This window comes from Labrus mixtus, chromosome 13 (genome assembly GCF_963584025.1).
Source record: "Labrus mixtus chromosome 13, fLabMix1.1, whole genome shotgun sequence".
NCBI lineage: Eukaryota > Metazoa > Chordata > Actinopteri > Labriformes > Labridae > Labrus > Labrus mixtus.
In genome coordinates, this window is record NC_083624.1 from 19,352,802 (window position 1) to 19,376,215 (window position 23,414).

The 23,414-nt window shown below is 44.6% G+C and overlaps 2 protein-coding genes across 2 annotated transcripts; both read right to left on the reverse strand.

The window, feature by feature from the left end:
* Window positions 1-688: 688 nt before the first annotated feature.
* LOC132987163 (complement C1q-like protein 2) lies at window positions 689-3,537 on the reverse strand. Its single transcript, XM_061054044.1, has 2 exons — window positions 2,397-3,537; window positions 689-1,489 (listed from the first exon to the last, which is right to left on the reverse strand). Exons 1-2 carry the CDS (start codon window positions 2,976-2,978, stop codon window positions 1,310-1,312), a joined length of 762 nt encoding a protein of 253 aa, XP_060910027.1. The 5' UTR covers window positions 2,979-3,537; the 3' UTR covers window positions 689-1,309.
* Window positions 3,538-13,449: 9,912 nt separating this feature from the next.
* On the reverse strand, window positions 13,450-20,096 carry esd (esterase D/formylglutathione hydrolase). The gene is made up of 9 exons (XM_061054045.1): window positions 19,983-20,096; window positions 17,628-17,702; window positions 17,453-17,541; window positions 16,327-16,425; window positions 16,116-16,240; window positions 15,922-16,041; window positions 15,353-15,451; window positions 14,466-14,633; window positions 13,450-13,855 (listed from the first exon to the last, which is right to left on the reverse strand). The coding sequence occupies exons 2-9, from the start codon at window positions 17,693-17,695 to the stop codon at window positions 13,775-13,777; spliced, it is 849 nt and encodes a 282-aa protein (XP_060910028.1). The 5' UTR covers window positions 17,696-17,702; window positions 19,983-20,096; the 3' UTR covers window positions 13,450-13,774.
* Window positions 20,097-23,414: the final 3,318 nt, after the last annotated feature.

The window sequence follows — 23,414 nt, forward strand, 5'->3', positions numbered from 1 at the left end:
TGACGTGCTCAGATGTTGACTTAAATAATGAGACTCTCGTAAAGCAGCAAACATCGTCTCTCCATCTATCAGAGGACGGACGGATCACTGCAAACACCTGGACAGTTATCTGTCTCACACACAAACATGCGGCTCATCTCCAGTCCAATCAAAGACGCTACAGAAGAGTTATCAGCAAAAATTCTGAAAGTAGAAGTGCTCATGGACGTGCTCAGACGGGCTCCAGAGTCGGCTCAGCGCCTTCTAGGCTGGATGTTTTTGTTTCATTACGGAGACAAAGATGGAAACATTCGATGGGATCAACAATAATTCTCAAAACCGGACTTCTCCTGTGTGTAATCGCCGCCCGTCATTGATGGTTTGTTGTCTAAAGTGTAGCTTAGCTCAGGCCTCTCAGTGTGAGAGCAGTGTGCAGTCATGACGAGCTATTAAAGAAACGGTCTGTAACGCTTAAACTGCAGAGACTTCCCTTTAATACATGTCACCTGGACGTCACACCTGATTATAAAAGTGAAGCGTCAGAGGTTCAAAAAATGTATGAAATTACATTTTCTGCAGAGAGATTTGCCCGTGGCTCTTTTGTAAAAATCTATTAGCTGCTCCTGCTGCAGCCTCACATCTCTCCTCCTCCTCCTCCTCAGGAAACACTTGCCTTCACTCCGATTCCACCTGACATCAGACTCCATCGTACAAAACATACTCATTTATTGAAAGTATTGATCCACATTTAGACTGAGGACATAGAAAGACATTTTTGCAACACTGGATGGGCAGTTAACTGTAGCTTATATACGGGTTCACTGACTCTCTTTTGGAATACAGAAGTGCATAAATACATATGTTCAGACTTTACAGGATATATCTTTATGTATCACATCACACAGTAATGTCCTCTGAATACAGCAGGGGAGCATGGAGGCCTTTCAGTTCAGTTTCAGCCTCAAACATCCTTAAAGAGGAGACGCAACAACAGACTGTGGAGCTTCCTTCATGTGGAGCCAGTTTATCCAGAACACAGTCCCAATACAGCCAGGGCGCTTATGATGATTCTGAAAAAAGCTTTTAATGTATGTTCGCTAATTTTCCAACAAGGGATGAGTCTTTTGTTTCTGCATAAACAATCAGCCAAGCACGTGAGACTATTGCGGAATACGTGGGATTATAGAATCCAGAAATAATCCATACTCTATGGAAGAAAAGATGCGTTCAAAGACGGAGAAAAGAGGACTCTTTTGGCATCTTCCTCCTGATCAGAAGTGGAGATATTACAGAGGTGTGGGTGTGGCGTGAATATTTATCCCGTGAATATTTAGTCCGGGTATAAAAGGAAACCGGAAAACGTGCTGTACTTGTTGTTGTTCCCGCCGTGCGCCTTCCCTCCGTCCAGTTTGACGTAGATCTCATCCCCGGAGTCCAGGTGCAGCACCACGCTGTTGCTGGCGTAGTCGTAGTTCTGGTCCGCGTCTTGCGCAATGGCGCTGGCTCGGACCTGCACATGGAGGGACAGAAAACTTAAATAAACCAAAGAGCAGCAGCAGAAGAATAAGATGTCAACATGCCCCTTCCAACTCCAGCCCCTCCTTTCCCTCTCTCGCAGTAAAGACGCGCGTGCAGCAGCAGAGAGAGAGCAGGAGGAGTGTGCGTAAAAGTCATCCAGGACGGAGCCAACACAAAGATAAACACGTGAACAAATAACAGAATCAGGATTGATGAGTTTAAAGCTTCTCTTTGAGGGTTGGAGGGAAGAGAAAGTGAGTCCATACCGCCCTTTCTTTGATTCTAATGGCCACGTTTTTCCGTCATTTATAATTAACCTGAACCTGTTACACTTCGGCTCCTTGATTTAGACCATAATTAAAATGATGCGATGGGTTCCTCTGATCCCACTTCTTCCAGTATGCGTCACATTCAAACACACTGGAATGTCGTCTCTGTACTTTACGCATCGTTTCTGTCAGTCACACTTTCACTTCTGGCACATTCCTGCACATCTCTCTACTTACATTTGGAACATAAGTATTATGTTTGTATGTTACATTATATTTGTGTTCCTCATGAACCCACTCTGCAAGAAACATGGACTAAATGTATTCTCTCAGTTCAATCAGTTCGTGTTTAGAGTCACGGCTCCTGATTTAAAGTATCACAGCTGATCTGTCATCATGAAGGAGAGGGACGCAGCTGCAGCGGGTTTGTGGATTTAACACAATGATCTCGATTTAAACAGAAAAGGGATTTTAAAAATGTTGTTATATTTGTTCTGATTATCACATGATTGAAATGTTTTGATGCTGTGTTGCAGCTTTTTTCCCCCAGAAGATTTAACTGTTAAAAAAAACTTTCATGTTGAATAAACAGGCAGCATGAAGGTGAATCAGCGCGTGCACGTCTCTCACCTGTCCGTTCTTGCACAGGTCAGCCCACATGCTGGTCCCGTCCCCGCCGCGCATCAGCACGTGGTAGGTGAAGTAGTAAATCCCGGACACCTGGCACGTGAACTTTCCGGTCGTGGGGTCGTAGTGGTTACCCAGGTTCGTGACGACGTCATCAAACCGGAGCACCTCGTATCCCTCGTGCGGGTTCTTCAGACCCACGTAGAAGGCGATCTTTGACCCACCGATGATCGAGCCGGGGTCTCCGTCGGTCTCTGAGCGCGCGGTGCCTCCTAACCCGGGATATCCGTTCTTCCCGGTGTCCCCTCTATCCCCAGGTGGCCCTCTCGGTCCGGGCGGCCCCGGTACGCCCGGTGGCCCCCTCGGCCCGGGTTTTCCCGGGCGGCCAGGCTCTCCTTTAGTCCCTGTGACAAAGCTCGGGGACGGAATGGCGCTCAGGTCCTGCATGACCTCCAGTGCCGTGGCGCTCGGTTTGGGGCTGTACGGGTCACAGATCATCCGGCACGTGCCCATCATCTCATAGTGCGCGTCCGTTTTGGAGGTTTGGACCAGCAGGGGAATCGCGATTATCAGAGCTAGAACCATGACGATACCTACCACCGCGGCGACGATCCTCTTCCTGTGGAGAGTCCGGGACGCGAGCGCTAAAAAGTCCGTTTTACTTTGGGACGTAATGGTGAAGGTGGAGAGTGCGCGTGGAGACGCCGCGGAAAGAGAAGCGAGTGGAGCAGGTTGTCTTAAACCCAGAGAGAGGGAGGGATGGAGGGGTGAGAGGACAGACAGGACAGACAGAGACCCCGGAGCTTAGTGCGCCCTGCAGCGGTCACTTCTGTCTCTTTCTCTTGATGTCTTTCTCTCTCTCTCTCTCTCGATGTCACTCTCTCTCTCTCTCTCTCTCTCTCTCTCTCTCTCTCTCTCTCTCTCTCTCTCGGCTTCACGAGGATGACAGCGCAGACATTCGTGTTGGCACGCGGCGGGTCTCCGAGCGGCTTTTAGTCCGTCTGCACCCACAGAGATGCTGTGACGTAACAAGTGGAGGGGCAAAGCCTGTTGCAATTTGGATTAAGAGTGAACAATAATCATGCAATCTTTATGTATGAATGATAAACCCCGGAGCGCTGCCTCACAGGAACAGATCAGGAAGCATTATGACACTTTGAGACGTTTCCTCTAATATCCCCTCCTTTAACAACACCACACTCATGCTGATTATGTCTGAGGAGGAGAAGAAGAAGAAGAGGGGGGGGGGGGATTAATTCAGAAGCTTTTTATTTGTAGCCTACTAATAGAAAAGTTGTGATCTAAAAGTTAAAGAGACTCAGATCCTTTAGGACTTATTACACAAAGCATTAATGAAGACGGAAACTACATCAGGAAACTGGATGAGACAGATAAATAACCACAAAATAAACCTCTTAAATAAATCTGAAAACATCTGTATGTAGTGCAAAAGAAACACAAAGACAATACTCACAACATTCTCTGAAAAAGATTGACAGAATGCTAAAAGCTGTTCAACAGTGTGTGAGAGCAGAGAGAGCCGAGAGATCTGAGATCTGATGTTAAATCTGCTTCAGCCAGGTTTAAACTCAGCTTTAAAGGGAAAGCAGAGTTCAAACAAGTGTCCAATAATCAGGTGAAGAAATCTGATTTCTCTATAAGTGACTGACTGTCATAACTCACTTTAGAATAAATTAGGCAGAAATGATTCCTTGAATAACTCGAGTAAATAACTAAAAAGCAGCCATTGTTTAAACCCAGGCATCACAGCACACTGTGTTTGGCATGGAAGGTTATTTCTAAGGAACAATGATTGATGAAGGATAAGAGTTATTCACAATAAGGCGTGTAGCTGACCTGATTGACAGGTGGGTGCGGTGTAACGGTTTGTCAGGAGGCTTAAAACCCGCCTCAGCTCCAGCTCTCAGCCTGTCGTTAGGTTGACTGAAAGTTAGGCTGAGAGAGCATTTCCAGCATGGAGACCGCGATCGATGGGACTCCAGCACCCCCTGCAGGAAAAGACAGGTGACGTCACTCATGCTTTGTCCATTAGGGTCACACCGACACATTCTCACAGTGATGACAATCTCATTCACACACATGGAGGAAGGAGAAGATTTGTAGTCATGTGTCATCTTTGTTTCCTGACGCATCATTGCAGCTGAGAGGACAGAGCGTATTTTTAAACCCGGCTGTAAACATGTTTATTTCTGTAGTAAAGATGGACAGTTTAACACGGGGCTCTATGGGGATGACTCACTTTCAAAGTCAGCCTCTAGTGGACACTCAATGAACTGCAGTCTTTCACACTTGGTCTTAAATGAGGAGTTACAGTAGCTCATGTTAGCAGCAGAAGTTTCCTGTGACCCTGAGACGATGATCACAAACTGCTGGAAAGTTTGTTCAGTCCGACTTGAGCACGTTGCTTCACTTCACCGGCGGCCAAATGCATGCTGGGAGCTGGCCTGCACAGGGAGGAAATCCCTTTGTGTGTATCTGTCATACACAGGCTGGATTCCTGACACATCTTACATCATCAGGCCTCTGGTTTCAGATTAATTCAAGCTCAGGGGTCAGACACCACAGACCCCTCCCGGCCCCACTCCACCACCCCCAGAAGCAGACCCCCTACAGTCAAAGTCATCCAAAAGTTGGCGGGGTCCCACCCTCCTGTTCCTCTTATCTGATCAGAGACACGAGCTGCCTTCTGTTGTCAGGATCAGCTAATCCTTATCTCCACACATCTACGCTTTAACCTCCTTCAGATCCCCTCAGCTCAGAGCGCTAAGCTAGCAGCTAACAAAGCTCCCTCCCCCCCCCGCCCCCCACCACCACCCTGCAGATGAGTGCCAGACACACACATGAGAACACACAAACACAATCCCTGCAGAAAAGTGAACACACACACACAAACAGGAAGCTGCAGAGCCCCCGTGGTGTCACCTCACTCCCTGATGGGCTGAAATGAAATCTGCTCTGTTGGCGATCCGCGTCCTTGTTGATTTGCAGGAAAAGATGCAATAAAACAGACTCACTCACAGCTGGATTTCTTAAAGACTAAATCATGCATATTCAGTGTGTGATTCAGTAAAGACACATTTGACACATTTGAAGTATTCTTATAGTATTGTAAAACCCGGGCTCAGGGACGGCTAAAGACGGCGTTGATTCAGTAACAATCTGTGCATCTCCTCTGAAGATTCTCGAACAGATTCTCCTACTGCATTAAAACACATTCCCTTCATTTTATCACCAAATGTAACGTCGCAAATAACTTGATTCTGGACCTTTGTTTCTGCAGGTCCAGATGTCTTTGAGGTTTGATAGCACAGGATGCTCAAAGTCGACCTCTTCTGCTGATCTTTATTGATAAACTCATAAAGTGTTACAATGCTGGATGTTCAAACTAAAGGTGGGCAAAGTTTCAGATCATGAGGTAAACGTATGTTGGAGTAATCCCAGGATGAGTCTGCAGAGGGCGCTAAACGGCTTGATCTAATCACGCCATAGTTCCCCCGATATCAAATCAAGAATTTCACCAGACGGCTTCGAGCCTCTACGTAAGCCTCTGAAACCTCTTACATAGACTCTCTTCTCCCAGACCTGGAGAGCAGCCCTCCCCTGGCAGCCCTGCAGCGTTCTGCCCCCCTCGAGGGCTTCCAGAGAGCTGGCCAATCAGGAGAATGTGGGGAGGGGGGGACTTAAAGAGACAGCAGCTGAAACTAAGCATTGTGTTCAGAGGTGTCGGATCAGAAGACGGAGTAATACGAGTCATTTAAAGGCCAAAGACAAATGACATATTTGATCATTTAGTGCGGAGGACTTGGACTCGTCAGATCTGAGCTCCGGGTCACCGCTGACTCAAACTACAGTCCACTGTGACCGCTTCTGTTCTGAAGCTGAAGGGCACTTAAGGCGGTTTGGTGGAACAGTAATCTCAGACACTCTGAACATGACCAGCAGCCGAACGCCAACAAACCGCCTCTCACTCAACTTCTTCATAAATGTCAGTTTGACACATTCGTCCAGGCAGCGTGACACGCTGCGGGCCGAGGCTGCGAAACGTCAAGACATCAAACACGGTCACATGCCAGAGGACAGCTCTTTGAAGAGTGAGTGTGTGTGTGTGTGTTTGTGTGTGTGTGTGCCTTTGGTGAGTCAGTTTGGATCTGATCATTTAAGTGTTTAAAATGTCATGATTTGGTATTATTTAGTTTTGGATTTTTCTTGTATTCCTGCCTCTGTGTGTTTCCCTGTGTGATTGCCCTGATTGTCCTCACCTGTGTCTTGTTAGTCTCACCTGTGTCTGATTCCCCTGTGTATTTAGTCTCTGTGTTTCTTCCCTTCCGTGTCAGTTCATTGTTGGTATGTTGTTTGGATGTCGTTTGTTGGTATGTCAGTTTTTTGCTCGTGCTCCTTTGTGGCTCCCTGGTTTTGATCCCTGTGTTTTTTGTTGAACTTTTGTAAGTAAGTTTTTGTTGCCTTTGGCCTTTTTGTTTAATTAAATATTTTTGGTTTTTCTGCACTTGGGTCCACCTCCCTTGTTTTACGCACCGAACCGTAACAGAATGAACTGACCAGAACAATGGACCCAGCAGAAACCTTGGAGAGAATGGATCCTTTTTCAAAGGTGGATTATTTTCAGTACCTTTTTCGTTTGTCCCAAAGCACTGCTAGGGCCGAGCAGTCTCCTTGGACTGGGACTCGGCTGGCTATTTTTAAGGGAATCCGTGGAGGCCAGAGAAGAAGGACTGGAGCCCGTCGTCCTCTCCTACCTCCGCTGCCCAGCACCCCAGAGTCTCGGCCTCAACCCGAACCTCAACCCCGGCCTCAGCCCAGGCCTCAACTCAGGCCTCAACTCAAGACCCAGCTCAAGCCTCAGCCTCCCTGTGCCTCAGAGCCACAGCAGAGCGCTGTCTGCCACCAGTTGCGGCAGGGTGCTGTCTGCTCCCTATTCCTGTTCCAGCAGAGCGCTGTCTGCCACCGGTTGCGGCAGAGCGCCGTCTGCCTCCTGTTCCTGTTCCCGCAGAGCGCTGTCTGCCTCCTGTTCCTGTCCATCAGAGGCCCTGCTGACTCCTGCGTCCCCGTCAGATGCCCTGGCGACTCCTGCGCCCCCGTCTGAGGCCCCGGCGACTCCTGCGCTCTCGTCTGAGGCCCCGGCGACTCCTGCGCTCTCGTCTGAGGTTCCGGCGACTCCTGCGCTCTCGTCGGAGGCCCCGGCGACTCCTGCGCTCTCGTCTGAGGCCCCGGCGACTCCTGCGCTCTCGTCGGAGGTTCCGGCGACTACAGCGCTGTCATCGGAGGATCTGCTGACTCCTACGCCCTCGTCAGAGATCCTGCTGACTCTGCCCACACCTGTGTCCTTGTCGGAGGTCCTGCGGTCTTCAGTGTCTCTGTCAGAGGCCAGACTGAAACCTCCTGGCCATCCGCCTGTACTTTCCGGGCTATGTGCCCTGCCTCCAGGCCGTCCGCCTGAACTTTCCGGGCTATGTGCCCTGCCTCCAGGCCGTCCGCCTGAACTTTCCGGGCTATGTGCCCTGCCTCCAGGCCGTCCGTCTGAAGGTCCGGAAATCCTGGAACCAAGACAACTACGAGAATACTACCAACTATTAAACTTTTGATTTGGCGCGGAAAGAAAACACAACTGGAAAACAAAGAAAAAGGCAGAAGTACTGTAGCATAATTAAATTATTAAGATGTTATATCTTTATTTAACCTCGTATTTAAGAAGGGGCACCTGTTACGGTTCGGTGTGTAAAACAAGGGTGGCAGACAGCGCTCTGCTGGAACACAGGGAGGCTGTGGTTCTGAGGCACAGGGAGGTTGAGGCTTGAGCTGGGGCATGGGAACAGGTTGAACATGATGTACCAGGAGTAGCGGCTTGACCTGAAAGCTGCGTGAGCTGAGAGTTGATGTGGGAGAGATTCCTTTGAAGACTCTGTAGAGATTCCATAACTTCCTGTAGCATATTGTCATGTCTTCCAATGAGGGCTCCTTGGCTGGAGAGGGACTGGCGAAGGGGGTTTTGGTCTGCTGGGTCCATAGTTGGTCAGTTCATTCTGTTACGGTTCGGTGTGTAAAACAAGGGAGGTGGACATAATATAACTCTTGCTGTTCTGAAGATCAGATTTGAGTTTAAAAAGATGATTATAATACATTCAATGTGACAATTACAAATATCTAGATGAAGAAAGACATAAATGTTCATTTGGTGCAGAATTGAACGCTGTGATTTAATTCAGCTCTTCAGCAGTCCTTCAACAGATGGTCAATTTTATGACTTTGCAGAGACTGGTTTCGGTCACAGTTCATGTCTTCGGGGTCAATTCGTAGATAGCAGAGTGTTCTGTCTCCGCTCGGTTGTTTATTCAAGGTGTTGTAAAAGTTAATAATATCCTGTCTGAGAGGGAGACTTAAGTCATTGATCAGTTCCTTTGTTCGTTGGTAAAAGTAATGTTAATCCGCAGTCCTGAGTCCTGCAGGAAGAGAGGTCGTAAAACGTGTCTGCTGATAATGGCTACAAGTACTCAACTGTGGAGATGAAGTTTTCTGGAAGCTAAGGAACTACACATCCCACAATCCATTGCGACGATAACGAGACCCAACAAACCGAATAAAAAAATAATAAAATTTAAAAAATATCTAAATTAATAAAAAATGGACTAAGTCTATGTTAAATATAAGTACTTAGCCTACATGACCTGAAATATTTCCAACAGTTATCAAAGACAAAGAAATCTGTAAATTCATAGTTGTAACAGGACGTGTCTTGTTGCGGCAGCCGCCATGACAGACATAAAATGTTTATGGTTGCCGTGGAAACACTGGCTGTTACGTCACAGACTGCTGCATCAGGAAGCGTGAGCTGCTAATGAAAGCTGCCGTACTGCTGCTGTTTGTGCTGCTGTGATAAAAACATCATGTAAATTATACTCTGATACTTCAGCTCGTCTGTAAACATATTCTCTTCCTCAGGTCGGTTTCACCCGGTCATCTTGACTACGGTCAACGCAGAGGTCTGTTCATAAAGATTAACAAATCATCGTCAGATAACTGCCGATGGGAGACGGGGGTCGTTAACGGTGGTTTGTGTTCCGCCTGATTTTGCTCTCCATACGGACTGTTTTACCTGCAAACGCCAAAGCCTGCTGCTACCTGATTGGTCAATGACACTTGGACTACAAACTTCTCATACCAAAGTCCGGTCCTGCGTGAACAGATTCTTCATCTTCAATGTGTCTATTTGTGTGTGTCATCATATACGTGACCACGGTTTCACTCGTCTTCTAATGACGACATAAACGTCTGTGTTGTTACAGTATTTTAATTACCTCGATGTTTTTTCTGAGCAGATCACAAACAGTTTGTACAGCGTGTTCTGACTGCAGCCGCCCGGCAGCCAGGCGCGCCTTCAGTGCGGTTTAACATTAGATGTGACTGCGAGGAAGGTCGCTGCAGACAAACATGAATAAATAAATTCCCTCGGTCAACTTAAGCCGCCGATGTAATAGCTGCGAGTGCATGAGAGGGCATGTAGTTAGATATGGAGAGACAAATGATGCCTGGGAGGTAAAACTGTTCAGTTAAGGGAATTAAAGAAAAATAAAGACGGAGGTAAAAAGAAATGTTTGTGTGCATAGATAAAGAGAGAAGCATGAGTCAGCTGAATCAGTGACCGCCTGCGGGGAGCTCTGTAATCTGAATCTCTGTTAGGACTCTCTTTAAATTATGTTTCCTTTCATCTGTACAAACTGAGCAGCTAACAAAGCCACAGTCTGAGTCGGGGTTAGATCGAGTCTTTGAGATATTTACATCCATCCAGGATCAGTTTGATCCACAGAGACGAGGTCAAAGCGGTCAAAACTGTAAACTTCTGATGTGTCCCTGAACATTTCTGCTCGTTCAATGTGATGTGATCCTCAAAGTCTGAGGCCATGATAGCTGCCTGAAAACAGCGGACAACCGCCCTACGGGTGGGGAGGGAGTCACAGCCTGAAGGAGTTTAAGTATCTCGGAGTCTTGTTCACAGTGAGGGTAAGATGGACCGTGAGATTGACAGGCGAATTGACTCAGCGTCGGCGGGCGTTGTACCGAACCGTTGTGAAGAGGGAGCTGAGCGTGAAGTCAAAGCCGATCTCCATTTACCAGTCGATCTTTGCTCCGACCCTCAGCTGTGGTCATGAGCTTTGGGTCATGACTGAAAGAATGCGATCGCGGATACAATCAGCTGAAATTAGTTTCCTCTGGAGGGTGTCTGTGCTCAGCCTCAGAGAGAAGGGGAGAAACTCGTCACCTTTAATTTCAGCTCCTCAGAGTCACAGTGGGTCAGTGGATCACAACCTCACAGTCCTGCTCCATGAAAACGTTCGGCCTCGGGCTCATGATTAACATGCAGATTACTGTGAGAGCAGAGCGGCCTGCAGCTCCACTTCACTGCTCCACACTCAGGAGGCGTTTCATGAGAAAGGGCAAAGGTTAAAGGTCAGCGTTATGTAATATGCCTCGTTTACAGTGAACACTAACTAACATTGTAGAAATCAGTCTGAGAATCTGGGAACATGATTTCTTACCTTTGATAAAGTTCAGGGTCACCACAAACACCAGCCTCATTTTTACCCGTATGACCTTTGTTAAATCATCTTACCTTCTACGAGAGGATTAGAAACTCTCCATTGCATGGATTCAAATCCTCCACATCTCCACGTTTTGATCCTGAAATCTAAACTGGCTCGACCTGATCCAGGTACACTTTCAAAGATCTCTTCATCTGGACTAGCTGTGCTCTACAATGCTGCACACTCCGTCCACAGGGGGGCGCCAAAATCCACACACACTAAAAGATCCTTACTTTAGGACCAATCAGTGAGCTGTGTAGTGGCTGAAATGATAAAGTGACCTTACTGTATGATCAGACATTAAGGAAACATGCTATGTTGAAGTGCTCCTTCTAACTTTAGATTCTGGTCTGGATTTGTTTGGACCAGAGAAGTTAGGCGGTTTTAAGGCACCCCCACACAGCTGTTTTGGATTTCCCTCGGTTTGCCAGATATGAGAGCAGTTATCAGGTCAAACCAACAGGTGTTGCAGCGATGGAAGCGGGAAAGAGAACTGGTTCAGATAGAAGTGATTGTACCCGACCTAAAAAGCCTCTGCATGTTTCTAATAAGCTCCACGAGCAGAAACGTGATCAAACTAGGATCAATGTTGGAGATGCTTTTTATATATGGAGAGGTTAGAACACAGAAAGGTTTACAGACCCATGCAGAGCTGGCTGGGGACAGCTCTCTGCAGGAGTTTAATTGGGTAACATGAACATCAGGGTCGCACTGTGCATATTTAAGATGCAATGAATCAAGAAAAATAATAATCAAACATCCAATCAGGTGTGTTTGGTGAACACTGAAAGTATAATTATAAAGATATATATCTTACCTGAAGTGATGATAATGATGATGAAGTCTGCTCCGAATGTTTCGCTCCAGTTAGTCACAGTCTGAGTCTGAAATGTCAAACGTTAGCGACCACGTGGCAGCACAGAGCCGGGCCGAGTTTAAAAGGTCAACACAAAAAGGTCTGCCCTCAGATAAAGTCATTAAAGGAGGTTTAGCTTTATAAATAACTTCAAAAAGGGATTTAAAAAAAAAAAAGATCCAGACATCGCTTTATTTTTAATAATTTTAACCACACAGCTTTTTTCCTCCAACTCTTTTCCCACTCATATTTAATGCTCTTATTGTGACCTTCCTCAGAACCCTCAGATCACATATTCGGTTCAAGAAATGTTGATGCTGTAACTCATCCTCTTAAAGGTAAATAGAAGAGTTTCTGGAACTAGATGCTAAACTGAAACCAAGAACCCAGATGTCAAAGCTAGAAGACTCACCTCTTCCTTGTGTGCTCAGAATTCCCAGGAAACACAGCGAAGTAGAAGAGTGACCCCCAGTGGTGAAGAGCAGCACTCACACACTCATTAAATCTTCTTCCATCAGTTTTACTGTGTTTCTGTGTGAGCTTTGTGTTTGTTTCACTCTTATTATTCTTAAATTCATGTCACTTAAATGCTTTAAAAACAGAGTTTTCATTTCATTTTCAAGCAGCCCTGAAAAGAGAAGAGCTTCATCATCATTACATGTTTTCTAAATATTTAATAACTTGAGAATTATGCCACTTCACTTGAAGTTTTGGGAAATTGGGGAAGGGGGGGGGGGGGTACCTCACTTTCTCTTCTCCTTTCTGTAAGTTATCATTCTCTGTTTCAGGCTGACTTCACAGGAGATGATTCTAGGACAGATTTGTCAAATAATCCTCAAGAGTGAGACGTCAATATGATTATTTTACTGCTCTCATTTTTATTTTGAGGGATGCAGTGGTTAGTGCTGTCCGCTCACAACGAGGAGGTTCCTGATTTGAATCCCCGTCTGACAGGAGTCTCTCTGTGTGGAGTTTGCATGTTCTCCTCGTGCATGTGTGGGTTCTCTACAAGTACTCTAGCGTCCTCCCACAGTCCAAAGACATGCTCGTTAGGTTAACTGGTGACTCTAAATTGTCCGTGTGAATTTGAGTCAGTGTGCCTGATTGTTTGTCTCTATATGTCAGCCCTGTGATTGGCTGGTGAACAGTCCAGGGTGTAACCCCGCCTATCTCCCAATGACAGCTGACATCGACTCCAGCCCCCCGTTAACCTAAATGGGAAAAATGCAGTATAGACAATGGATCCATTTTTATTTTTTTGCTGCAAAATAGAATGCACGCCAGATCAGCCAGCTGATCACATTGATCACCCTCCATGTTTGTTTTTCTTCTGAAGTCACGTTTGATCACATGAGATTCTGTGAGATCTCATGTGTGTGACATCGTCACTACAAACAGCAGGTGTGTGGTCTTGTGGTCATAATCGTCTCGTGTGTGCGTTGGGAGGAATTTAAAGTTAAAAACTCTCCTCATGTTTGTCGTCTCAACGTTTTTAACATCAGTGAAGATTAGAGCCGGCTTTACGTTTACTGTTGTGTGATGTTTTTCTGCTTGCCGTCAGTGAACTTCAATAAGAACAAAACAGTGAAATGAAGGAAGGATTTTATTTTCAAACACAGCAGGGACTGCCCAGCTCATCATGTCTGTCCGTGTGCAGGAAAGTGCTCATTCACAATAAAGAAACACCGTCTCGATCCGGAGTATAAATGATATTACCTCGTGATAAAAAGAGTTTCTCGTCGTTTTCGGAGAATCCAGGTTAAGTGCCGTTTAGATTTCAGACGTCTGAATTATCGTTTTGTTGAGTTTGTTACCATAGAACAGAGCGGATGTTGTTACTGCCAGTCCTGCAGCGGGAGCGAGGTGAAGCCGGCTCAGGTGTGTGTGAACCCTCAGGTGAACAGCCGGGTTCAGGCGTTGAGGAACTTGGCGTGATGCTTGATGTGGTCGGCCATGAAGGAGTAGATGAAGAAGTAGCTGTGGTCGTAACCCTGCAGGACGAAAAAAAAAATTGATGTTAGTGAAAATACGATGGTCGTCACGATACGAGCAATTGAAACTTTGATATGATTCTAGTCAAACTCTAATGTCATCGTTACCTGTTTTCGTACCACGGAATATAAAAACTACAACTCCCAAAGTGCATCACATCACAGCGCTACAAATTCTGTTTTACGACCCGCTGACATTCAGCACCTTTTTCCAAAAATTTAAATAAAATTTTCATTTATTTATGTCTTCGTCTTCCAAATGATTTAACTCTAGTGAGAATAAATTAATATTTAAACTAATTCAGAGGCTGAAGGTTTCCCTGCACCTCACTAATGTGGCCACAAGATGGCGCTGTGACGTTATAAACAGCTTCCTGAGCGCTGACAAAATGAAGGTGGGATTTAAACCTTCACATTCAAGAGGTTTAGATTTATAAGTTAAACATTAAAGAATTATTATTTAAGATCAATGTTTGTAAAGATTTATGTCATTTTGAAGGAGGATTATAACCACGTCTTCTCTGTTAGGTGTTGTTTTGATGGTACGTGCAGGTGTTTTCCAGATCGTGTAAACTGAGTGCTTTTACTTTGAAAGTCTAAAGGAACTGACCGGCTGCAGCCTGAAGACGACGGGGATCTTCTTCTCGGAGCAGACGGCGATCAGGTTGTCGGGCAGCAGCTGACTGGCGGACAGGAACTGATCGTCACGACCCTGATCGATCAGGATGTCGAGCTGAGGACCCGAATAGGACGCCGCCAACACGGTGGCATCGTACGCCTGAAAGAGAGGAGAGGAGGAGGGGAGGAGAGGAGGAGAGGACAGGCAATGAGAGGAGAGGAGAGAAGGACATTAGAGGACACGAGAGGAGAGGAGGACAGAGGAGAGGAGAGGAGTGGAGAGGAGAGGAGAGGAGAGAAGAGGAGGGGAGAGGAGAGGAGAGGAGAGAAGGTTGTTGGAGGATCATCCGAAGGAGTCAAGTTATAAACCTTATTATGGAGCTGACTCCTGTATTGGAGACCAGCTGGGTGATGCGTCTCTTTAGCTGAATTGAACTTGTGCAGCGCCATGAATTGTTCGACAGACTAAACTCTAAAATCTGATTATTCTACTCAGTCTGACACAATGATCTGATTCCGAGCTGCTGTGAGGTTTATGACTGCAGGAAGTACGATGAGCAAGTTATAGACGATAATAAAGGAACAAAAAAACATCTTCGCATCCCATCAAACGGGGTGACCATAAGGTTTAACGTTCTTACAAGCTGATGGTTTGCATCACTGCAGAGCGTCTCACTTAGCTTTCTTTAGCAGTCAGTTAACGTTCATCTCAGTCAACCAAAGATGTTCAATGTCTGTAAAGAATCCATCTTTAGTGCAGATGACACGTCTCACAGAGAAGTGAAGAGGAGGACAGGAGCACATTTCTCATACGAGTATAATTATCACAGCGACATGATGATGACAGTTATCAAGAGGACAGCAGGCTGCAGATCTTACCTCCCACGTGGACCTGTCAGAGCCCAGGTATCCTGAGAACGCCTTCTGTCCCCACGGACACTGCATCGGGTTACAGATGGGAGCGAACGCAGACACGGCCTGAAGGAAAAGACATCGTTACTGTTTTTATGTCAGGCTGTCAAAGTCTCCAACACTTACAGATATCACGTGTTCATGAAGCCACCCTGATGTCATGTTTGATTACGTTCATTGTCGTTTCTTAAAGGAGCAATATGTAACTCTGACACCTAGTGTTTAAAATGGGTACTGCAGTCCAGATTCAAAACATTGTAGAGAGCTGTCTCCCCCCGCCCCCTCCTCTCTAGAGTCGATGCTCACACAGGTCACCATGTGAAGGACACTGAAGCTTCAGTGTTTATCCAGCTCTGCATCGGTCTGTAAACCTTTCTGTGTTCTAACCTCTCTCAATTTTTCAAAAGCATCTCCAATATTGATCCTAGTTTGAGCACGTTTCTGCTCGTTTATTTCAGATTTAAAGAGAGAATATTTGTGTTTCTAACTACCTAAGCGTGCATGGAGTGTTTTTAGACCCGTGTCACATGCGGTACCTTGTACTTCCCAGGGTTCTTCAGGGCACAGACAAGCGCCCCGTGGCCGCCCATGGAGTGCCCGCTGATGGACATCCTGTCGGGGTCGGTGGAGAAGTTAGCGTTGATCAGCTTTGGAAGCTGAAAAAAGAGAAAGAGATTATTAACAACAAGAAATCAGCTGAAGGTGAAATCAAAGGTGAAATCAAACGCACCTCCTCGGTGATGTATGAGTACATGCGGTAGTTGGTCTTCCAGGGATCCTCTGTGGCGTCCACGTAGAAACCGGCTCCAGTGCCGAAATCCCAGTTCTCATCCTCCCCTTCGATGTTACAGCCACCTGATGCATGATGGGAAAGGGTGAAAGGGCTGAGTTTATATGACAGCTTTAGTCACAGAAGAGTGTGTTTGTGATTGAGTCCCTACGTGGGCTGGTGTCGGGGGCGACGATGATGATGCCGTGCTCTGCGGCAGGAAGCTGACCGCCGGCTTTGGTGATGAAGTTCTGCTCCGTACACGTCAGACCTGCAGAGGAACGCCGGGTTAAAAGGGACCATGACCAAAACGTCACTCACACATCAGCTCATTTAAAGCACTTAAATCTATCCGTCATTGTCAGAGAGAAATTATTTTGTCAAATCTCATCAATTTTAATTAAATCTCATCATGTTCATGTCGTTAAAATCTCCATGAAACGTCACTTGGATGGCGTCTAACTGCTGTGACATGACGGATAGAACCAATCGCAAGATAGAAGATGGGACATAAGGAATGTTGGGATGAATTTAATTTGATCGTTAGCTTCGACAAAGCTTTTTAATTGACCCTTTGTTGGCTCTCTGATTGGTCCCCTGACTCACCAATCAGAGGGCTACTTCCTCTTAGCCAAACTTTCTCCAGGGCCGAGTCTCTTCAGTGCGTCACAGTGAAATTTAGTTACTAAACCTGGTTAAAGGTTCTCAGGGTGTCTGCAGGAGTGACAAAATGTTTTAGCATATTTTAGGTTTCTGTTTCTGATCTGGAGCATTTATCTCTCAGTGATGTCGCTGTGATTGTCAGATTGTGCTCATAACTCTCAGCTGCGTATTGAAGGATCTGTTGGAGACATTTAGAGGATGTTTCAGACCTCTGGCTCCAGAGATGGTCACTGATGGAGTCCAGAGGTGAGTCAGGAGAGGTGAGACGGCCATAGCCACCATCACTAGCATCAGACACGGATCATATTGAGAGATTATTATTATATTGAGATTTAGAGTTCTGCTCATACACCCTGCTGTATCTATGTCCTGATTCTGTCACTGAGGACGAGCTCAGAAAATAATCAGATCAATTAAATACAAATAAAAGTCGTCATCTCGAGGTATTTTCAACTCTTTCGGATCTAAAGGAGCCTGGAGACAAGAGAATATGTCTAACATAGTAACAGTAACTAAGGAGGGCGGGGCTTGACATGTTTCATTTCATGGAGGACGTCAGAGTTACACATTGCTCCTTTAATTTATGCATCTTTCAGTAGACAGCTGTGGAGCTTTCCCATTGGCTGCTCACTCACCAGAGAGCCAGTACATGACGGGGCATTTGCCTGTCTCGGCTTTAGGAGGCAGGTAGACGGCAAGCTTCATTTTACACTTGAGTTCAGTGCTGCAATGAGGAAACGCACATTAATTCAGAACTTCACACAGCTGCATGCGTAAACGCTGACATCACACTCAAAGATTTCAGCTCACCTCTCGTGTTCGAACACCTTCTGGAAACCGCCAGCGCACTTGTTGGAGGACACTTGTGTGAGCGCCATGTCTGATCTGAAGAGGCAGAATGATAACAGTTCATGATCAATTATTTCAATCCTTAACTTTTTTTAATACTTGGATTCTGTTTTAGAAACTTTTTTCTGTCAAAAAAAAACCAAAAAACTGTATTCATAAAAAAGAATGATTCGGGAACACTTCACAATAAAAGTACATTAATTAACATTAGTTACAGACAAAAGGCGTCTAAAACTAACAATACCCGTTCTCTTTAGTCATTTCCAAGACAATTCAATTCAAAAAACTTTATTTGTCCCTAGGGGGCAATTCAAAGGCACACGGAGCAGTAAATTAACAACAGTGCAGGTAGACGAAACATGTTAACCTAAATATAAAGTGTCAATTTAAATACAACTTAAAGCTTAAACTTAAAAATACAAAATATAAAAAGAGTAGATATAAGTGGACAGTGATCGGACTAACAGATGTAAACAGAATAATGTGCAGTAAACAATAAATATATATATACAGAACTATGTGCAAGTAGGAAAAACTAAATGATAAGTTATAAGGTGCATGGTGAATAATGGAACAACAGAACCAATATATACAATATAAATAAAGTGACCGTAGTGCAATGATGGATAAGAAGCAACAGGAATAAAGTAACCAGAATTGTATGAATACTGATATAAAATGGATAGAATAAAGTGATGTAGTGGGGGGTTAGGAGTTGAGGAGCTGGACAGCGGTTGCTCTTCTCCTCTGAGTCCTGCAGCAGGGACAGCGAAGCCGGCGTCCTGAAGAGACCGTGTGGGGGGTCCTGCATGATCCGACCTGCTAGCCTGATTGTCTGTTGCTCATAGATCGATGTCAGAGTCCTTACAGGTAGTCCAATGATCTTAGAGCAGACTGTGACCGTGCTCTGCAGGCGGTTTCTGTTCTGGAGGGTGGTGGAGTGGAACCAGCAGGTTATCGAAAATGTAATAATGCTCTCAATGAAGGAGTAGTAGAAGGTCAGAAGAATGTTTTTACTGACTCCAAAGGAATTGAGCTTCTTTAGGAGGTATTTTCGCTGCTGACATTTCCTGAGAATCTCCTCGGTGTTGGAGGACAATTTCAGCAGGCTGTCAAAAGATGGTACCCAGGTACTTATACTCCTCTACTAGTTCGACAGGATTCCCGTGGATTGTGGTGATTGCAGCTGCAGCCAGTTCCCTCTGCTTGTTGGAGACAGTCACCACCATGTCTTTGGTCTTGTTGACGTTCAGTTCGAGGCAGGAGCTGTCACACCACTCCACAAACTCCTGAAGAACAGGTCTGTGGTGCTGAGAGGGGCCTGACAGCAGAGACAGGAGAACTGTGTCGTCAGCGTACTTCACCAGGTGACAGTTTGGCTGTGTGGTTCTGCAGTCATCGGTGCAGAGGATGAAGAGCAGAGGTGAGAGCACACAGGTTTTCATGTTGGTAGCAGCAGTGTTCACAGCGGCCATGTTTTTGAGACAATAAACAAATGCTCAGTTTGTCAGCAGACATTTAAAACACAGCTGCAGTGAAAGAAACAGTCAGTAAATGTCAGATTCAGCCTTCAAACAGTGTCACGTAACAGTAATCCACATGTCGGTTATCTCAGGTTCAAAGGTGAAGCGTTTCAACGTGGGATCAGAGCACACCTGGTTTCTGTTTAGTGTCATGGCAGAATATCTGACAGTTTCATATATGTAGAAAAAACAATGTTACATCTATGGAGTCTGTAAACAACAAAAAACAAACAAATCTGTTAAATATGTTCATGTGTAAATGTCAAAGTTCAGGATCAATCTATCTACACCATACAGTTGCATGAAAAACCAGAAAAGTGAAGTTGGTCACTGATTGTTGGACAGAGCAAAAAAGCTACCAATCAGTAACTTCAGTTGAGCATTATTTGCAAAACTAATTTAAATTTAGCTTTTTAGACTCCTTCCTGTCTTTATAAGGTCAACAGAAACGTTACACTTAAACAGCAGTGTTCACAACAAATAACAATCAAACACTATAAATTCAAAATGCTTTTTTTCAGCTTACCTTTGCCGAACTGTACGTAATAGGTTCAACAATAGATGAGAAGTATTATCATGAGCTTAGCCTCCTTTGTATAGCTTTTATCAGCTAAAACAATATAAAACGGTGATATTTTAAACGGAGTTTGGCACACATGCTTAAAGCTAGTAAAGTTAGCTCGCGTGTTGTTAGCTGCAATAAACGAGTGTCAGCGTGAAGTTAAAGCACCAAACAACGTGTGACAAAGCAAATAAACAAACAAGAAGCAGAATTATTCAAAGAATAACTTACTGATGAACAGTGATTTGTTCAAGTCTGTGCTCAGCTTGCTTGCTAACTTCCCCGCCGGTGCAGTCCAGAGAGCGTCCTAGAGTCCAACGACGTCAGGGTAAGCGTGATGACATCAGAGGGAACCTCCCTACTTTGTACGTTCGACACGTAAGGAGCCTGTTCAGATGCTAGATGGCAGTGTTGTTTAGTGATACAGGCCCGTAGGTGTGGGGGCTTCCTTATTCTGGACCCCCTCATTTAAAAATGAATAAATTATAATAAATTATACTAATTTAATATCTATTTTAATATTTAGTATCTCAAACACAGTGGTGCAGCGGTGCCTGAAGAAGTTGTATACTCTTAATTTTTACCCCAGATGTTTTTTGTAAGTGTCCCATCCAGCAGTGGATAAATGGCCTCTCTTATAAACAGTGACCTGTAAGACAACTCTTGCACATTTAGTCAGTGGGTACTCACCAATTAGATACAAAGGGCTGTCTCTTCACCATCCAAGGAAAACCATTACAGCACACTTCTGAATATTGTCATTCAATCAATAGTGTGAAACAGAGGGTATTGAGAAGTGGGTATACCCTGTAGACAATGAAACATAAGTGGGTATGCTCTGTATACCCTGCACTACACCACTGCCTTAAGTAAACAAATGTACCCTGCTTGGCTTTTTTCCTCAACAGATGCACAATATGCTGTGACAGTGATGCTTTCTTTTCTGAGAATGCAGCTATTTTCTACTTAAGTGATATGGACAGCAGGCCAGGGTCTGAGGACTGGAGGTTTCAGGGTGTGGTGTGTGGGTGTAAAGGTTAGAGAGGTACTGAGGGGCGATGACGCAAAGGGATTTATAACTGAGGAGGAGTTTTTGTTATTTCAAGGGAATCTGGGAGCCAGTGGAGGTGGATGACAGGTCAGGTGATGTTCTGCCAGGGCTTGATGTGGGAGAGGACTCTGCAGATTTTAGATGTATTGGGGTTGCCTGCTGGTTACCCAAGGGACAGGACTCCATTACAGTAGACCAGACGGGAGGTTATGAAGGCGTGGATGAGGGTTTCTGCCACAGAGTTGCAGAGTGATGGCCGAAAGTGAGGCTTACAAAAGAATGCATAAATATTTCCAGGTCTGCAGAGCTCTTTTTGTAAATGCTGCACAGACAAAAAGACAATTTCCACCTCAGAGGAACTCCTCTCGACCCCGACGTCTTTCCGATCAAAAATAAGTTAAATGCTGAGTTGGAAGACAGATGTCGAAGCGGTTCATCTCCTAGCAACCTGTTTGAGTATCATTTTTGCAGCTATGTGTCCTTAAATTTACAGCAACACCAAAAGAAAAAGTCCACTGACTACAGAAGGGAAGTAAAGCAGGAAAAACACGGGAAAATTAAACAGATGACCTTCTGTGTTTAAAGAAGACTGTCTTTGTTTGTTATCATTTCTGTCCTCCTTCAGTTTGTTCTCCTCTTCATCACTTCGCTCAGTGATCTTCATCCTCCTCTCTGTGTCCATACAGCAGACTTTATATGTTTTATTAACACACACACACACACACACACACACACACACACACACACACACACACACACACACACACACACACACACAGAGCATCAAAGCTTTTGTCCTGCTTGTCTCTGCAGCTGCTTCCTAATTTAAACCGTTTCAAATCGCCTACCGCCCACCGCCCACCGCCCCCTCTCCCACCCCCCACCCACCCAAAAAAAACAGATTAAATTCATCCTCAGCAATCGCTCTCAACATGATTATGTTTTCGCCTGAAGCCAAACATTGCTGCGACCCTGCACGATGAGAACATTTCATTTAAAAAACTGAATTTTTCATACGTTTCTGTTTTTCTTTTTGGCCTATCAGTTTTATCATTCACTCGGTCCTTCAGACGGCGGCAGCAGCACGCTGACGCTTGTCAAGGTCAGCGAAGAGTCCTTGAGAGAAGTTCACCACCATGAGGACCAACTGACCTCTGACCTCTGAGACTGCTGGACTGAATGTTGACAAATGAAAGGCGCACTATTTGAAATAATGAATCATTTGTAACACTTTACAATAAGGGTACATTAATTAACATTAGTTAAGGCATTATTAAGCCTTAACTAATGGTTACTAACAGTTAACTAATGTGTCTAGTAATCATTTATTAAGGGTGTTCATGTTAACTACGGTATTAATTAATACATTATTTAATCCTTATTAAGGATGCTATTAACATTAGTTAATGCAGTAATAAGCCTTAACTAACAGTAAATTCATACAATAATGAACATTAAGAAACCCTTAACAGATATCTGATCTCAACCTTTACCAAAAATAAGTCACCAGTTGGAGGATGGACAAGTAAGTTTAACAGTCATTAACCTTAAATAAACATGAATAAAAACAAACACTTTTGTCTTAATGACATGACTTAGCTGAACCTCAAGACATGCATCTAAATGAACATCTTTATCAAGCATTTAGTAATATTAGTTAATAGGCTTAATTAACATGTAAACCCTTAATTAACGTTAACAAGAGACATCTGTTAAGGGTTTCTTAATGTTCATTATTGTATGAATTTACTGTTAGTTAAGGCTTATTACTGCATTAACTAATGTTAATAGCATCCTTAATAAGGATTAAATAATGTATTAATTAATACCATAGTTACATGAACACCCTTAATAAATGATTACTAGACACATTAGTTAACTGTTAGTAACCATTAGTTCAGACTTAATAATGCCTTAACTAATGTTAATTAATGTACCCTTATTGTAAAGTGTTACAAATGATTATTTTTTATGACTACATTTATTTTTTTGACAGAAAAAAGTTTCTAAAACAGAATCCAAGTATTAAAAAAAGTTAAGGATTTAAATAATTGATCAGATCCCCTCTCTTTAAACCCACATTGGCGTCCTACCTACCCACAAAGTATCCTAAATAAAGAAAAAACATTAAACATTTTTTTTTACCTTGGAAATCTTGTTTCAAGATTACAAAGAAGAAAATAATAAACCTGTGTGTCTCCATGCTGCAGTGTGTGTGTGTGTGTGTGTGTGTGTGTGTGTGTGTGTGTGTGTGTACATGTGTGTGTCTGTGTGTGTATGTGTGTCTGTGTGTTTGTGTGTGTGTGTGTGTGTGTGTGTGTGTGTGTGTGTGTGTGTGTACATGTGTGTGTGTGTGTGTGTGTGTGTGTGTGTGTGTGTGTGTGTGTGTGTGTGTGTACATGTGTGTGTGTGTGTGTGTGCGTGTGTGTGTGTGTGTGTGTGTGTTTGTGTGTGTGTGTGTGTGTATTTCACCGTGTCTCCTCCTGGATGTTGACTTCAGATTCTCGCCTCTGACTCATCCTCCCAAATATCAGCTGTCAATCACACTCTGTATTAGACGGTGCCCTTCAGGTGGCTCAGCAGGAGACTCTGAGTGAGTGTGTGTGTGTGTG

Excerpts from the sequence above, each read along its gene's own strand:
- LOC132987163 (XM_061054044.1), bottom strand. The coding sequence starts at position 2,978 with ATGGTTCTAGCTCTGATAATCGCGATTCCCCTGCTGGTCCAAACCTCC. Across the intron at positions 1,490-2,396 it reads ACCTGTGCAAGAACGGACAG|GTCCGAGCCAGCGCCATTGC; the intron begins GTGAGAGACGTG and ends CTCCATGTGCAG.
- esd (XM_061054045.1), bottom strand. The coding sequence starts at position 17,695 with ATGGCGCTCACACAAGTGTCCTCCAACAAGTGCGCTGGCGGTTTCCAG. Across the intron at positions 17,542-17,627 it reads AAGGTGTTCGAACACGAGAG|CACTGAACTCAAGTGTAAAA; the intron begins GTGAGCTGAAAT and ends TCCTCATTGCAG. Across the intron at positions 16,042-16,115 it reads ACTCATACATCACCGAGGAG|CTTCCAAAGCTGATCAACGC; the intron begins GTGCGTTTGATT and ends CTCTTTTTTCAG.